Source organism: Sminthopsis crassicaudata, chromosome 2, assembly GCF_048593235.1.
Source record: "Sminthopsis crassicaudata isolate SCR6 chromosome 2, ASM4859323v1, whole genome shotgun sequence".
Classification (NCBI taxonomy): Eukaryota; Metazoa; Chordata; class Mammalia; order Dasyuromorphia; family Dasyuridae; genus Sminthopsis; species Sminthopsis crassicaudata.
In genome coordinates, this window is record NC_133618.1 from 461,706,029 (window position 1) to 461,723,698 (window position 17,670).

Genomic DNA, 17,670 nt, shown 5'->3' on the forward strand with positions numbered 1-17,670 from the left:
ATTTGTATGGCATCTTGTGTATAGTATTGTCCCAGGCACTGTGGATACAGGTTTCAAAATGACAATCTATGCTCTCAATGATAACACATTTTTCTGGGTGAAAATAGTAGAGTCTTTACAAAATAAATGTGACACAAAACAAGCTGTAGTGCAGACAATGATGAAAGCCAAACAAAGTGCTCTGGAGAAAGTTTGAGAAAGAACTAGTTAAAAGCCTTCATTTTTTAGAAAATTCCAAAAAAGGGAGATGAAGCAGAAGGATAGAGCAAGCTTAAGCAGCATGCCAACTCCAAAGAAAAGGGGAAAAAAAATTAAGCCAGATGGATAGTGGTCTACATAAAATGTGTAATAGTTCCATACTGGAAATATCATCTCTATGGCCTGAGTGGTAAAATTCACCTAAAATATTTCTCACGTCCATCCCCTTCTCTGTTCTCACAAACCTCATCAAATTTTACCTGAACTACTACAACAGTCTCCTATTTAGTTTCCCTCAGTCTCTGCCCCTTCAAATCTAACTCTCCAAACAGCTGTCAAATTTATATTCCTACAACGCAGATCTGACCATGATCTGTCTGGCACTATCCTCAATTAAAAAGTATTTAATGTCTCCTATTTCCTTCTACGATTAAATAAAAAATCTTCGGCCTGATATTTAAAATCACCTATAATCTGGCTTCCAGCTACCATTCCGGAATCATTTCAAATTATTAACTTCTTCATCTACTCTCTGTTCTAATCAAATTGATCGGCCTTGTTTTTGCACAATTGGCTATTTATATTTAGCAATGCATTCCCTTTTCCATGACACCACACTCACTACCTTTAATAGAAGAAACATATATATAGGAGTCCTATAGTGGGAAGCTCTCAGCAGTAGGTATGGAATTGGCTTCCCCCTTTTTTTTCTGCCAGATAATCTTTAGCTTCAAATCTAAAATCAGGTGATACATTTCTAATTGGAAATATAGTAAAGTGGTACAAAACTAATTAGCCAATAGTGTGATAAAAATTACTTAATAATACTAACTTAAAAGTACTTACAATATTTTAAGATTAAAATTTAAAATACTTAACTAATCTATTACATATGGTAGCTAGGTCATAGAAAATAACCATTCTACTATATTCTGTCCTAGTCCTACTCAGTTTGGAGTACTATGATCACTTCTGGGCACAATATTTGAAGATGATTTGACAAACCGGTGTGCAGTCACAGAAAAGCAATCAAGATAGTGAAGGACTAAGGAGTGGAAATGAGGGGATAGTGATAAGTGTGTACAGGGAGGAGAGAAACATGTTCAGCATTCAAATCTCTGCAAGCTGGCATTTCAAAGAACTGGATTAATTCTATGTTCTAAAGAACTGAATAATGAGGAAACATTCCAGAGAGGAAAATTAATATAAGAAACTCACTAGCAGATAGACCTCAAAAATGGAACGTGCTGTTTCATAAGGTAGAGATGTCACCATATACATTCAAGTAGAGGTTGGATGATCATGTGACTGAAGAAATTTTTGCTTTAAAATGCAAATCCAGCAGCAAAAGTATCTTCAAATTCTAAGATTCTGTGCTTCTGAGGTTCTTCTAAGGTTTTTCTTACCAAGGATTTGATTTTTTTTGTTTGTTTGTTTGTTTTTTAAACAGGAACCAAATTTATTCCCAATTCATTTATTCTTTATTCTTCATTTAATTATATTAACATATTTTATCAGGGCTGTGCATTCACTTTTAAATGTTCAAAAATGCCCACAATGAAGAGTTTCATAATTACAGTAAATCCCTATATCCAGGATCCCAGAGTGACTAACAGATTCTAGAGATGTTCATTCAATTTCAACTACAAAGCTTCATGTTATAGACTAACTTCGGTTACCACAAAACTCACAAAGAATAACATATCAAAGAATATCTCTCCTATGCAAAATATATATTTAAAAATATAATTTGATTACATATTTCACTATTTAATTATATTGCTTCACAATTGTTGTAATAAAAAAAAATCTCATTTGCCTAGAATTTTATTTTTTTCATAATATTTATATTTTTGAGGTAGTAATGAAAAAGATTTATACTATGAACAAAAGTTCATAGCCATAAGTTTATTTTTCCAAAATAAATGAAAAAGATATGTTAGGCAATAGAAATTATACAATAATTAACAAATATATTCATGTCAACGGCTTCTAAAAAAAAAAAAAGAATAGGAGCAATGTTTGAGGAACTAATCTTTTACAAAAAAAAAAAATAATAATATATATAATAAATGTGTGAGACTTGCTTTTAGAAACATAGAATGCTAGAGTTTAGAAGGGATTTTAGAGGTTCCCCTAATGCAGGAGAATAGGAACTAAGGATTGGACTTGTGTTTTTATCAGTTTAGAAAACCTTCAGAAGTAGAAATTTCTGTTCTACCACCTTCTAGTGTTAGATTTCCCTAGAGAACTGAGAACCTTGCCCAGGGCCATAGAACCAATATGTGTCAGAGGCTAGTTTAGCTCAATTCTTCCTCCCTTTGAAGTCAGCTCTCTTTCCACTATGGCATGCTGTCTGTCCCATCCAGTCATCATACAGTTGAAGAAGGTTCAAGTCTTTTTCCAAAAGATGGAAACTGAAATGAATTCCTGCTTATGCTAATCTAGAAATCAGAAGCCCATTTTTTGCTTATTGCACAAAAATCTAACATTTTATAAACTATAGAGAAAAGAAGATCATCACATTCCAATAGCATGGAAAAAATCTAGGGATCTATTCCCACCTTGCCTTATCCCAGGAGACATGAGCAATTTCCTTGTATTCTCAGTCAATTTTCTATGCACTCATTTTCTATATTTATAAAAGAGATAGAATACTGCCTGGCTATTGCTGTTGTCATATTGGTGGAAGGAATTTTTTTTTTAGTAATGTATTAAAGAGATAGCTTCAAGAAAATTGCTAATGTTATGAAGTCCAATTCCCTTTACCTAGAATGTACTTGATTCCCAGTTCATTTATATATCTCAGCAACCCTCTCATCTTTCAAGACTCAACTCAACTGCCATGTTTTATCACAAATCTTCCTTGACTTCCCCACTTGTTAGTGTTCTCTCCTGCCTCAAACTTCCTTGTACTCTTATTTATTTAGTTATGTGTTATAGCCCCTCCTGGCATGTATGCAAGAACCCTTACAGTTTTTGTCTTTGTGTCTTTAGCACCTACCAGGGTGATTTAAATTTAATAAAGGCTTATGAAATGTTTCTTATTGAAATGAATTTAGAAGAAAACATTCTAAAGCATTTCCCATCAAGAACTCAGTAATGTCTTCTTCATGTCACTTAATCAACCAGCCTCTACTCAAATACTTATAGTGACATCATTACCTTAAAAGGAAACATGTTCCATTACTGGACAGGTCTAATTGCTAGTAAGAGACTTATAGTTAAATCTAGACTTTAAACACCAGAATCACAGATGCTTTATATTAAAAATGTTTCAAAAGCAAAAAGATTTAAGTACTACAGATTCTTCTCTCTGAAAGCTAGACAATACTCAGAGAGAAACTTTTTTTTTTTTTATCTCTATAATGTATTTACATGTGGTTTTTGTCTTTCCCTTACTACTGCTAGCATGCAGTCTAATTACTTAATTGCATGATTGGCAATATTCCTTCAGAACCATTTCACTCTCTCTTTCTTTCTCTCTCTCTCTCAGGTAAATTAGGCAGGGCCATTATCTAAATTCACTTCAACAAAATTACTTTTTTCTCCCCTCAACTAGAAACACTGTCAAAAGCAAAGCACAAATCTCATACATACCTGGGCTCCAGCAATGATGTTCTGTTTTCACTTAAAGGCGAAGGGAACAACTTCATCTCCTCACCTCCATGTTGACATTTGTCTTTGTGGCTATAAGAATCACCAACTACATCAAAATCTAGCTGAGAAGCATCTTGATTCTTTGAATATCCATTTTTACTGAAAGGTTTAGAATACTCCAAAGTAGTCTGGGGGGGGGGGGGAAATTGATTTAATTAAATATGCATTCTTCCATAGTTGACTGACAGATATCAGTATCCTGCAGGCACATGTACCAAGCATGGCTTCTTATTATCATGAAGGTCAATTAATGTGTTATTAAGCTGTTGATCCTGTTTTCAGAATCTCTAGACTGACCATCTGCAAGAGTTCTCAAAGCATAATTAGTGTTTCCTCCAACAGCATCCACATCAAACCCTTCATCCACTGCTTTTAACAATGATATATATATATTCAAATCCACTTCTATCACTATACTTAGTCCATGATCCTGGAAGGAAAGAAGTCACAACTTTGGCACAGCACTTGTGAGACGATGCCAATCCTTTATCTACTAAATGATATACAAACTAGTGTGTCTCAAAATAACAAAAGCAATAATAATAATTGGTATTTATCCAGTGCTTTAAGGTTTGCAAAATATTTGACATACATGATACAAATCTACAAATATAACTCTTTACATACATTATCACAAATAATTCTCTCACAGATTGGCTCAGTGACCATAGAAAAGTTCCTTGTCAACCTCAACCAGAGTATTCTAGCATCTCTGTGGGTGCTGAACAAAGAACATGGTCAAAATTTATTTTACTTAGGGCCATTCCAAGCAGGGCTCAGGGACAATAAGTTAAGGCAGTGGTCCTCAAACTTTTTAAATAGGGGGCCATTTCACTGTCCCTCAGACTGTTGGAGGGCCGGACTATAGTAAAAACAAAAATTCACACTCTGTCTCCGCCCCTCAGCCCATTTGCCATAACCTGGCGGGCCATATAAACATCCTCAGCGGGCCACATCTAGCCTATGGGCTGTAGTTTGAGAACCCCTGAGTTAAGGATATCAGCTGCAATGTAATTTTGTCTTCATCTAATTTCATTTAATTCAACAAACATTCACTAAGCCCATAAGTCCAAGGCCCTGTGTTACCCTCTGAAGAGAGAGTCAACATTTTAAAATAGTCTCTACTCTTAAGTGGCTTACATTTTACCGGGGGAATATATATATATATATATATATATATATGTGTGTGTGTGTGTATATATATAATTCAGGAAAGGCTCCCAGTGGAATACTTTAGGCTCCTGTGTCTTAATTTGTATAATTATTTATAGAAGTATTTTACTTTTCCTATTACAAGGTATGCTCCTGGAAGACAGGGGCATTTTCTCCTAATCTTTTTAAATCTTCCTTCTAATATCCAGTATAGTGCATTTAATACAGCAGCACTTATTAAATGATTTCTAAATGAATGAAATTGCATATGCTTTGAGATCTTACTAGCCACTATGAAAACCACTAGAGAGAGTAATATAAGTAACTCATTAAATATTTTATGTAGACTTTCATTATATTTTATAATTCCCCTTTATATTTCTTATATATATATATACACATACTAATTAACTTCACTTTGATTTGTCTAATTTGGAAGGTGGAAGGAAGGATTTCCCATGAAAATGTTATTTATGAATCCAAACCTTCTTAGGTCACTGAAGTCCCTTGAGAACTGCATGAAGTTGAATCTAGTTAAGGCTTGTACTAGGCATGCCTTGAAGTGCAGTAATTAATATTCTTTCTCCTATTGTAAAGTTGTAAATTTCCTATAAATAACTTTACTCCTGCATCAATATTCCTGATACAAACCAAAAAACATTTTTTTTATCAAAAACAAGCCTGTCAAACACATATCTCCTCATTTATAATGAATTATTTATCACAATCTAGTTTTAAAGACTAGTGATTAGGAAAGTTAATACAAAGTAGAAGCCAGAGACTAGCTGAACACATGTCTTAATTTTAATGTTACTTCTCTCCACCTTTTCAATTGCATATTTATTTGCGCCATTCATGAAAAACAAACCTATAGGTTCACTATTCACTTCCCCATCCCTTTGTCTCTTCCTCCAGAATGTAAAATAATCAGGAGCAGCTCAGTGGACAGACCACTGGCGTTGAAATCAGGAAGACCTGAGTTCAAAATGTAAAACGATCATAGGATCTAACCTCAGAATGCAAAATGTTACAGGTAGCAGGAACCTTCAAGATCCAGTCCAATACCAATATTCCAGAGATGGAAAAATTTGGGAACAGAAAAGTTAAATTTTTTTTTTATTCTGTTTCAAGAAATACAGAAAAATGCTGTACCCAAAAAAGTTCATAGTAAGCCTGAATGACTATTCTGAGTAGCAATTACCCTTATCTTTTCTAACTTTATAAATAGTATTCATTCTGGTAAAATGTTGGTATCTGGGGATGTCAAAAGCGAATCCAGTTTTGTCACTGAACAAGTTCCATTTAGGGAAGTAGGGAGACCAAGGAATAGAACCAAGGCTTAGATGCAGAAAACAAGGATCAGGTCCCTATCCAACAACTTATCTGTGTTATAGCAAATCCCTTCACCTCTCTGAGTCTCTGTTTCCCAATTTCTAAGTTCTCTTCAAATGCTAGTATTCTGTGTAGTAACAGTTTATGGGCCAATCATATCTGGAAAATGCTGCTATAAATAAAGATTTTGGGGGATTGGAGGGTAAACAGAATCCTACCTCGCTGCCCCACACTGAATGGGAACTACTAAGTAAATTCTTCTCATCATCATCTATATCTTCAGCTTTTGTAGCATCCTCCTCATCATCCTTACTCCCCAGGATCTAGAGAAGATAAAATATGTGAAAATGGAATACAAAAAAAATGTGAATAAAAATTTTATGAGTTGATAGAATATAAAAAGCAAAGTTTTCAAAAAGCCAAATTGCTAAAATGAAAATTAACTAAAGTTAGGCTTGTTAATTCCAATAAAACTACAAAAGGCTTCCTAGAACCAAGAAAAGTTTATAGACCACTTTCTTTAGGAAATGATCAGAAGCATTTTCTTACCACATCTCTATGCTTTTCATCAAATTATTTGAAATTGAATGTTTTGTCTCTTGCTTTACTGATATTGCTTCACACTATGCAGGCTAAATTCACTCACAAATTACACAAAAATACAGAGAATTAAGAATCACTACTGATGGAATTGAAAACATAAAATCCTTAAAAGGTATTAAAGGAAATTTACAATATGCCGAATGGACACATAACATCTACTGACAGAGAACAAACTACTTTTCTCAATTGTCATACATCCAAAAGGAGAAAGGGACAATACCAGTTATACTGCCACTTTACTGCCAAATACTTATAAACACTAATGAATGCACAAAAGTCAGAGAATATGTCTGGTTTAGAATGAAGGGCGTTTTATGATTAAGGTCTAACACTTCTTAAAAGTCAAATTTAGGAAGTTTCTATCTTGATCATGTAACTGACTAGAAAATGTTTCCTTAAAGGGCTATGGTAATCTCTTGGCCTTTCCAATGGATTTACAAGATATTTGGCTCTTCCAAGTGAAAAATGGAACTGGCCATTCCCAAAGAAAAAGCCTTTCAGAGATGTGGAAATATACCTCAACAATTTATTTTGTGAAATCCTGCCATTAATCAGTCAATTCTATGATTCTCTCAACCCAACTTTCATCTTCCACACATTATTCCCTATTTACTATAAAGATAACTTGACTGGAAGGCAACTCACTGAAATCCTAAATGTATTGAATTTTGTTTTTTGAAATCCACTTCCAAAAGGGGAACAACAGAAGAAAACAAATTAATATTTAGGATTCAGTCAAAATTAATCCTGGAAATCAAACCACATATAGTTTTCTTTTTTCTACCTTCCTCATCTACATTTACAATCCTGAACTTTAGAGAATTGGTGTTCAAAATGATGATCCAAAGGTACTGCAAGATCTTCAGTCATTAAACCAAGTTTGAATTATGTTCAATATACTCTATTTACTAAGAGAATTAACATAAAAAAGATTTTTAACAGTGAGGAATAATATAGAGAAAAGAACACTGGAATTGAAATAGGAAAATCTGGTTCAGGACATGGTTTTGTCATATGACTGTGGACTAAGTCACTTAACTTCTGACTTTCAGTGACCCTATCTATCAAACAGAGATACTTATACTTGCCTTGTCTACCTTAAAAAGCTATTATAGAGAAAAAACTCAATATAAATTTGAAATCACTTAAAATATGAACTATTAAAAATGTTTTTCAATATCATTGCTGGCCATGATTTTCTATATGCTGGGCTATCCCATTTCTAAGATAATCTATTTAAGCAAGGTTTTCAACTATAAGCATATTTCAGCATCCTTCCCATCTATGTTCATGAAAATTTATAACTGGTCATCACATCCATTGATCAGTCTAATCCAGTAAACTGAACTATCTGGCTGATTATTCAGGATTAAGCACAAATTCATAAAATCATAGCAACTCAGGAGTAGAAAGAATCATCTAGCCCACCCCAAGCACAAATTCTCTCTAAACTATTTGGGAGGATGGTCATTCAACTTCTGCTTGAATATTTCTCAATTGCAAAACAGCTCCAATTATTTGAAAATGCTTTCTTATTCTGAGTCAAATTGTAGCTGTGCCTTGCCCCCATGTTCTGTCCACAAATCTTGCATCCTCTTTCCCTTCAACTGTGTGATACCAGTAAACAAATTTCCTGAATATTCTCTTCTTTAGAAGAGAATATCCATTGTCCCTTCATTTTTTCATATAGCATCATACTGGTCATCATACTGGTTACCCTGCTCTGGGAACAGGTTCCAATTTGTCTTTATTGATAGCTATTGAAAATCTTTTTTAAAACTCAAAAGTTTCTGATTAAAAGTTACCTAAAGAGAAAGTGATTACATGCATGACTTAAAAAAAAAAAAAAATGCTGTTAACTCACTGAACCCTCGAGCATATGTTTCAACCAGTTATTGATTAGCCTGATGCTATCAGATCTAAAAATAATTCTCTTACACTGGTAAGCAACTATATGGAAGTAAGCATTTTCTCCCAAAGATAATCATCAAAATGTCATCACTTTTTGGCACCTCATCCTTTCCACACTAATCTTCAAATTCCATTTTTAGGGGGCAAAGGGACTTCTATTTAAATTAGAACTACAAATGACAGGGCAATGCACAGAGAATATCAAATTGAAATATATGCTCAAAATTTAACTCAATAAGAATTTATTAATGCAATGTGCCTGGCATTTTACTAGATACTGGAAACAGAAAAACAAAAACAAAACATTTATAGACCTCAAAGAGTTTATATAATAATGTAGATGGAAATGTACAAAGTAAACAAAAAGATGACTGGGAAACAGCACTAACAAGTAATGGTTTCAGAAAAGGTCTTGTGTGGGAAAGGTAATCAAGCTGAACCCTAAAGAAAGCTTAGAATTCTTTTTTTTTTTTTAAATAATAGCTTTTATTTTCAAAATATATGCAAAGGTAGTTTTCAACATTCACCCTTACAAAACTTTGTTTTCCAAATTTTTTCTCCCTTTTTTCCTCCCACCTTTTCCTCTAGATAGAAAGCAACCCAATGTGTCAAACACGTGTTAATTCTTCTATAAATATTTCCACAATTATTATATTGCACAAGAAAAATCAAATCAAAAAAGAAAAAAAAAATGAGAAAGAAAACAAAAAGCAAAGTTTGGAACTCTTAATGAAGGTAAGGAAGACCACATCATCCCAGTACAGTGAAAAAGCAGAGAGGAAGAAAATTAAATGATAAGAATAGAAAATAAGAAAGAGATTAGTTTGGGTAGAACACAGGAGCTATGATGGGGATTATAAATGTGAAATTATACTGGAAAGATAGGATAAAGCCAAACTGAAATTATGATTTAACAAAAAAATTTGTGTTTTATCTTAGCAGTAAGATGGAGCCATTACATGAGGACTGTAATGGTCAGACCTGTACTTTAGGAATATTAAGAAGAATAAATGGGAGAGAAGGAAAACTAAGGTAAAGAGACCAATTAAATTTCTATAATAATCTACTTGAGAAGCAATAAAGACCTAAAATAGCATATTGACAAATCTTTCAAATTTGAATTTTTTTAGTATTAAGATCTCAAAACAGGAAGACAAAGACATTGTTATCTAAAGAGAGTCAGAACTACATTTAAGAGTTAAAGGGCAACAACCAAAAAATAAAATTCCACAATTTCAATATCAAATGAACTCTGAGAACAACCTAATTATTAAAGCATTTCCTTGGAGGAAACAAACCTAGAGACTGCTCTTTTTGTCAACAAATTGAGAACACACTAAGTTTTTTAAATTATCAGACTTCCTGGACGTTAGAATCATAAATGTTCTCTTCCTTAAAGAAATCAAATGGTTGAGAGTGACAAACTACCTATGAGTTTCTTTAAATCTTATAATCAAGAAAATGATTTCTTGGGGTTTCAATATCTATGGAAACAAAATTGAAGCAATGGAACCCTGATCTACATTCATCTATTTTCCAGTGTAGACTTGCTTAAAGGTAATATCAAAATGAACAGATTTCATAGCACTCCAAGAAACAGTGAAATAAGTTTGTATTGTACCTAGCCAAACACATTTATACTAGCTAACTAATGAACGAGCCAGCCACATTCTGTAGAATAACTATATTCTTAACGGCACATACTAACATTTCTTGGTGAAGTTCTTTAGGAATTTAGGTTGAAGGTACAGATTAAGAAGAAGGAATTTGATGGCATTCCTCACTTTTACTTTCATCACATACATGAAAAAAACAAAACAATAGGAACAAAAAGTCACTGGAATCAACATGCAAATTAACAGTATCTTATGAGAGTGAGTATCAGAAGTGAATGAGCATCCATTCACTAAACCTGAAGTGAAGTGAATGGTTTTCAGTGCCTTTAATATAAAAACAAAACCCACAAAGAAAGTAAGCCCACATGACTCATTCAATGCAGCAGCCTTTATTCCAAAATTAAACAAAAAAGAAATTATTTTAAACTGTCAATTGATAAAGGCTACATTCATGCTACCAAAGTATTTTAATAACACCAGATTATTTTATGCAGGTTACACTATGAAATTGGATATTCCATTTGTGTGACTACCAGTGGCCAAAAATATATATAAGAATGATTCAAATTCCTAAGAGCTTTGGATGCTATGTAAAAAGCATGGGAATTGAAAACCTGGCTCATCAAGACATATTTGAAAAGTTACTACTTAAGAGCTAAATTCCTGAAGCCCTCAACACATATTCAGCCTTTTGAAAAGAAAACAAACCAAAAATTCTAATAACCAAACATAATGGTTCACGTCTGTAATCCCAACTACTGAAAAGGTTGAAACTAGTAAGTCACTTGACCTCAAGAGTTCTGGGCAGCAACGTGCTAAGGCTACCAAGTATTCCCAAGTCTATCACCAATATAGTGTGTCCCAAGAACAGAGGACTATCAGGCTGCCTAAGGAGAATTGAGGAAGAGCCCACTCAGGTCAGAAAAATGAGGCAGATCAAAGCTCCTGAGCTGACCAATGAATATGAGGATCAAACCTGAGAAAAGCCTCTGTACTCCCAGTTTGGGGAAGATAGAGAGACTGAGACTTCAAAAAAAAAGTTTTTTTAATTTTTAATGGAACTATTTTAAACAAGCAAAAGTATTACTTCTTACCTCACTCTGGGCTAATGAACCACTTTCCTGTGTACCCAAACAGGAGAGTTCAAAAAGGGTTTTCTTGAGGTCTTGGTTATCTGAATGCAATTCCTTAATAATCATCACTAGTTCATTAACCTAAACACAATAGAGAGGAGTTAGTCTTCATTTTAATACATCAATTTTTTAAGCAGATTCCCAATACAAGTTATTCAATGCCATAATTATTAACAGATGCTCTATCTTCCTCATCAAACTACCACATAACTGATTCATCTTCCTGCTCCACCAAGTGGTAGGAAAATAAGAAAAACCAAAGGAACTAAGAAGGGCCTTTCTAGCTTCCCAAGAATTTTGAAATGAGAATTGATCCTTTCCTGATAAGCTCTACCCCTGATGAAACAGAATGAATTAACACTGATGTGCATGATGAACAGGAGATTCTGGAAAGGAAACATACTCAACACTATTTCTCTTATACTAAGTCTCTGTCTCACTGCAACCATCATCCCATTCTGCTCTCCCCTTTCTCCTTCTTCCTCTCTGTCCACCTATGCCCCCCACCACTTCATCCCAGATCCTTTCCTCTTTCATGTCTGCTTGTTAAGAATTCAGTCTCATTACCTTATTATATCTTTATGCAACAATGAGTCAATAAATGGCTTAAATAATAAGTGCAAAAGGAATACAGAGAGAGGGAAGCTCACTGTAGGGTTAAAATGAAATGTTCAAGGAATATTTCATGGATAAAATAGCACTAAAACTAGAACTTGAAGAATGAGTAGATTCTTAGCAAGTAGAATATGAAAGTAAATGGGATTAGAAAAAATGGCATGAGCAAAATCTAGAAGATGGAAACACAAGAAAAAAAAAGCCTTCTTGCACCATGCGCGTGCATGCAACACACAAAAGTGAGAAGTCTGGGCAAATAAGTACAACTGAGTTAGAAAACTATTCCTTCCTCTATTTTGTATGTTTTCATTAAGAACTACTTTTTGAGACTGGTAGATCAGTGGAACAGATTAGATACAAAGGACAAAAAAGGGAACATCTATAGCAATCTAATCTTTGACAAACCCAAAGATACCAACATTAGGGACAAAAATTCATTATTCGGAAGAAACTGTTGGGAAAACTGGAAATTAGTATGGCAGAAATTAGATATGGACCCACACTTAACACCACATACCAAGATAAGATCAAAATGGGTCCATGATTTAGACATAAAAAATGAGATAATAAATAGATTAGAGGAACAGAGAATAGTCTACCTATCAGACCTGTGGATGAGGAAGGAATTTATGACCAGAGGAGAACTAGAGATCATTATTGATCATAAAATAGATTTTGATTACATCAAACTAAAAAGTTTCTGTACAAACAATACTAATGCAAACAAGATTAGAAGGGAAGTAACAAATTGGAAAAATATTTTTAAAAGTAAAGGTTCTGACAAAGGTCTCATTTCCAAAATATATAGAGAACTGACCCTGATTTATAGGAAACCAAACCATTCTCCAATTGATAAATGGTCAAGGGATATGAACAGACAATTCTCAGATGATGAAATTGAAACTAGTTCCACTCATATGAAAGAGTGTTCCAAATCACTACTGATCAGAGAAATGCAAATTAAGACAACTCTGAGATACCACTACACACCTGTCAGATTGGCTAAAATGACAGGAACAAATAATGATGAATGTTGGAGGGGATGTGGGAAAACTGGGACACTGATACATTGTTGGTGGAGTTGTGAAAGAATCCAGCCATTCTGGAGAGCAATTTGGAACTATGCCCAAAAAGTTATCAAACTGTGCATACCCTTTGACCCAGCATTGCTGTTATTGGGATTATATCCCAAAGAAATACTAAAGAGTGGAAAGGGACCTGTATGTGCCAAAATGTGTGTGGCAGCTCTTTTTGTTGTAGCTAAAAACTGGAAGTTGAATGGATGTCCATCAATTGGAGAATGGTTGGGTAAATTGTGGTATATGAAGGTTATGGAATATTATTGCTCTGTAAGAAATGACCAGCAGGAGTAATACAGAGAGGCCTGGAGAGACTTAAATCAACTGTTGCTGAGTGAAATGAGCAGAACCAGAAGATCACTGTACACTTCAACAACAATACTGTATGAGGATGTATTCTGATGGAAGTGGAAATCTTCAACATAAAGAAGATCCAACTCACTTCCAGTTGATCAATGATGGACAGAAACAACTACACCCAGAGAAGGAACACTGGGAAGTGAATGTAAATTGTTAGCACTACTGTCTATCTACCCAGGTTACTTATACCTTCGGAAGCTAATAATTAATGTGCAATAAGAAAACGGTATTTACACACATATATTGTATCTAGGTTATATTGTAACACATGTAAAATGTATGGGATTACCTGCCATCGGGGGGAGGGAGTGGAGGGAGGGAGGGGATAATTTGGAAAAATGAATAAAAAAAATAAATAAAAATAAAAATAAAAAAAAAAAAAGAATGTCAAGAAAAAGACTTTTTTTTTTTTTAAAGAAAAAAGTAGACCTGATTCCCTCCTCTTCTCACATATTTATCCTTTTTCTAAGTCATAAAAAAGGGAGATCATTATATTTGATCTCCCAAGTAGAACATAAGTTCATTGAGGGTTTCAGGTTTCTTTGTATTTTTAGTGTCCTAATATAGTAGCTAATTAATAAATTCAGAAATCATTTAAAAAAAAACAAAAAAAAAAAAACTACTTTTTGTTGTTGTTGCTTTTTTGACATTTGAAGGGGAAAAAAACCACAATGATCCAAAAGAAAAAAGTTATAGGTCCAAAAGAAAAGTATTATCCATGAATACAAGAGTCTGGTCTTACAATATAGAAGAGAAATGGACTCATCTATCCTTTTGTTGAACTCAAAAAATTCATAGTATGAACCATCAGTTATCAAGGACAAGCTTCTATTCTTCACTGTTCTTTCTATGTTTGGTATGTTCATCTTGTCTATTCCTACAAAATTAAGTTCCTCCTCCCAAGTATTACATTTTCTCCTTGACTGATATTTCAATCTCTTTTATATATAAAAGAACACCTTTAATTTATTTAATGTCACAGATTCTGAGGGCATTTCCAAACAAGAAGTTCTAAAAATGCTAATATTGACTGGCAATCTAATATGATTTCCTCCAGTTTAAAGATGATGTAAAGCTTTACTGCTTTAGGATAATCATTTGTTAGATGGGGACAAAGTAATAAAACTTCCTGAACCTAAGGGTTCTCTTTTCTGAGACTGCTAGAAATGAAGAAAAAACTCATCTCTAATAAGAAGCAAATAAGAAACTAGTTAATACCCTTTGTTTAAGTTCTTCTAGAGACAAATGTTCTGTCTGGAAACGATCATGATCACCAATGCAAATACTCAAATAGGACGTCTGATCACTATAAAATGAAATGGATTCTTCTGTCAAAAGAGAAAAAAAAAATGTCAGAAATATTATTGATGAGTGATACAAACAAATTCAAGCTTTCTTTCTAACAAAGCCAACTTTAGACTTAATTTTGGAAAGGCAAGCAGAGGAACTTAGAAATGTAAACCTTTATAATGAAAGAATGTGCTCCCCTCTTTTCCTTTGGGGAATTTGCCATATCCTATTGGACTTGCCAGTTTTCCAATTGAATTATAACTTACACAATAATTGTTGTTCTTATAAATATGCACTACAAGTTATTCTAATTTAGTTAAGATAATGAGAATATTAGCTGCAGACCTCAAGGGGAAGATTAGGTAAACCAAGTGACAACACTTACACTACTGCAGAACTTATATTCATTGGCCCCACATTCTTCACAGAAAAGTGAGACCATGGATGACTTAGGCATAAATCTAAGATAAAAGTAAACCCATACACAGCAGCAACAACAAAATAGGTTGAAGTCAAACTAGCAAACACCTCAAAACCTTAAAAGAATGTGGGCAAACACAGCTACATTTGGAATTTAATTTTAATCAAAGTCAAATCATATCCTTCCCCTCCCTCCAACAAAATTAAATCTCTGATGACACTGCTCTTACATAAAGGAACCATGAAATGTCTCCAATATGCTTAATTCAAACTGACAAAAGATCTGCCTGACGTGGCTCTATCAGCTGTCCTAATTGTGTATCACAGTAGACAGAATATGTGTCAATCAAATCATAATAAGAAAATGAAATCCCCCAGCTGGGAAAGTGACCCTCCAGCCACAAGAATACAAAAAGCCAGGAATCCTTAATTTAAGCAGAAAACAGTAAATTACGATTATAGGAACTGTAAGCAGCTTAAAATCATCACTGCAGCTGAAGTGACATGGCATTATTAGAATTTGCTGCAAGAGGAAAAAAAAAGTATCCCTATACATATACCTTGCCTTCTGAAGCAGTTGGTACTTATACTAAAAATAAAATGGAGGACAGCAGAAATAGTTATTAATAAAATTTTCATAGATCCTGTGTTTAATTGTCCTTATCACCTCAAAGTTCACACAAAACAGTCAAAGTGAAAGAGACTGAGTATAGGAAAAGGCCTAATTAAGCATGAATTTACAAGTCACTATACCTTCTTGCCTCTTAATTTCATTAATTTGATCTTCTAGGGTCTTCCTCAAGGTCTGGTAAGACAGAACATCATCTTCTAGTTGCTTTCGCAGTGAAAAAATGTTGTTTAATTCAGCCTGCAGATTGTTGATACTTTGCAAAAGATACAAAAAATTATAAAACCAAACACATTTTATTACCTCATAATTATAACACATACTATAAAAAACCTAGAAAGTCTTTCTTCCAGAGAAAAAAATTTTACTCTTCTGCCATAGCCCAACCATAGTCTGAAATGAAGTTTTCTCTAAAAAACATATTCCACAGAATCAACTGTTACTTCCCCCTTCAGACATTTCCCTCCTCTTCATCCACATAATATTCAATACACATAAATCAGCATCTATTGAGATGAAAATAAACCATTATATCTAATCTTCTATGCTGACTGCTTGTTTTAAAGCAACCTTTCCTACAAGGAAAGGAATTCTGTTCACAGTTTTTCCCTGTTCCATCTCATGACAATAATAATGATCAATTTGGAAGGCTGATAGAAAACCTTCCCATCATGTTACAACATAGCACTGAAGAAGAATCTTATCAGAAAAAAAGAAAGATTGTTTTAGCTAACCTCCTACTATTTGGCACTAGGAGAAACAATTGCTTCATTCTCTTCTACTTTTTGACAGGGTGAAAAGTATACTAATGTCATACCTGCATTTAACATCAATGCTCCCCCAAACAAAAAGAGTAATAGTTTTTTGAAAACTATACAACCCCACCCCCTCCTCAAGAGAAAGTGATTCTTTATGACCACTAGTTGGTTATGGAACCTGGGACAACATCTCTTTTCTCTCCAAGGTTATTTTTTCACTTGAAAATGAAGGGGGAGCAAGAGGAAAATTGATTCCTAAAAGAACTAATTCTAAGAGCTTATTTTCTCTTCTTGAATACCCTACTTCTAAGGTCCCTTTCAGCTCATTCTATTCTAAAAGATCATATTTTGATGACTTTAAAAGGCTAGAAACTTCTTCAGTCCTACAGGTACAAAGTTTTTCTTCAATTAAAAAGCACAAGAAATAAATGGACAGGACCCGGGGAATCCAAAAGACCTGGTTCTGAAGACTAGACACTTGCTGGATCTCTAACTCTGGGCAAATCATGTACTTTCTCTCAGTTCCAATTTGCTCAACTATAAAATAAGAACAATAGTGCCTCTTCCACAAGAGTATTTTGAGGATCAAAAACAATAAACTCTGTAAAGTGTTTTGCAAATATTAAAATACCATATAAATATTAGCTATTATTAGTAATACTGTTTTTACTAAATGGAAGAACTGAAAAATTAATCATTTTCTTTGCAGCTGCCTTCCCAATGATAACCACTGCCTACTTGAGAGAAAAAAAGATTCTTCTACCCTTTTTTATATACCCAAGAAGAATTAATTGAAGTAGTTTCTTTCAAAGTGGATCCATCCACATTTGTGATCCAAAAGCTCTATAAAGCATAAATACTGTAGCACACACTATACACTGCACCACAAGACACACATTCAACAAACATAAAGCT

General features: G+C 33.8%; 1 protein-coding gene across 6 annotated transcripts in view; it reads right to left on the reverse strand.

Moving 5' to 3' along the window:
* Nucleotides 1-17,670, reverse strand: part of CDK5RAP2 (CDK5 regulatory subunit associated protein 2) — a 157,373-nt gene that overhangs the window by 53,228 nt on the left and 86,475 nt on the right. For all 6 annotated transcript variants that reach the window (XM_074292913.1, XM_074292912.1, XM_074292915.1 and 3 more), the window contains 5 exons: nt 16,123-16,253; nt 14,878-14,987; nt 11,567-11,686; nt 6,561-6,665; nt 3,799-3,986 (listed from right to left, as the gene is read on the reverse strand). In XM_074292913.1, coding sequence (XP_074149014.1) covers nt 3,799-3,986; nt 6,561-6,665; nt 11,567-11,686; nt 14,878-14,987; nt 16,123-16,253 — 654 coding nt within the window. The remainder of the gene's footprint in view (nt 1-3,798; nt 3,987-6,560; nt 6,666-11,566; nt 11,687-14,877; nt 14,988-16,122; nt 16,254-17,670) is intronic.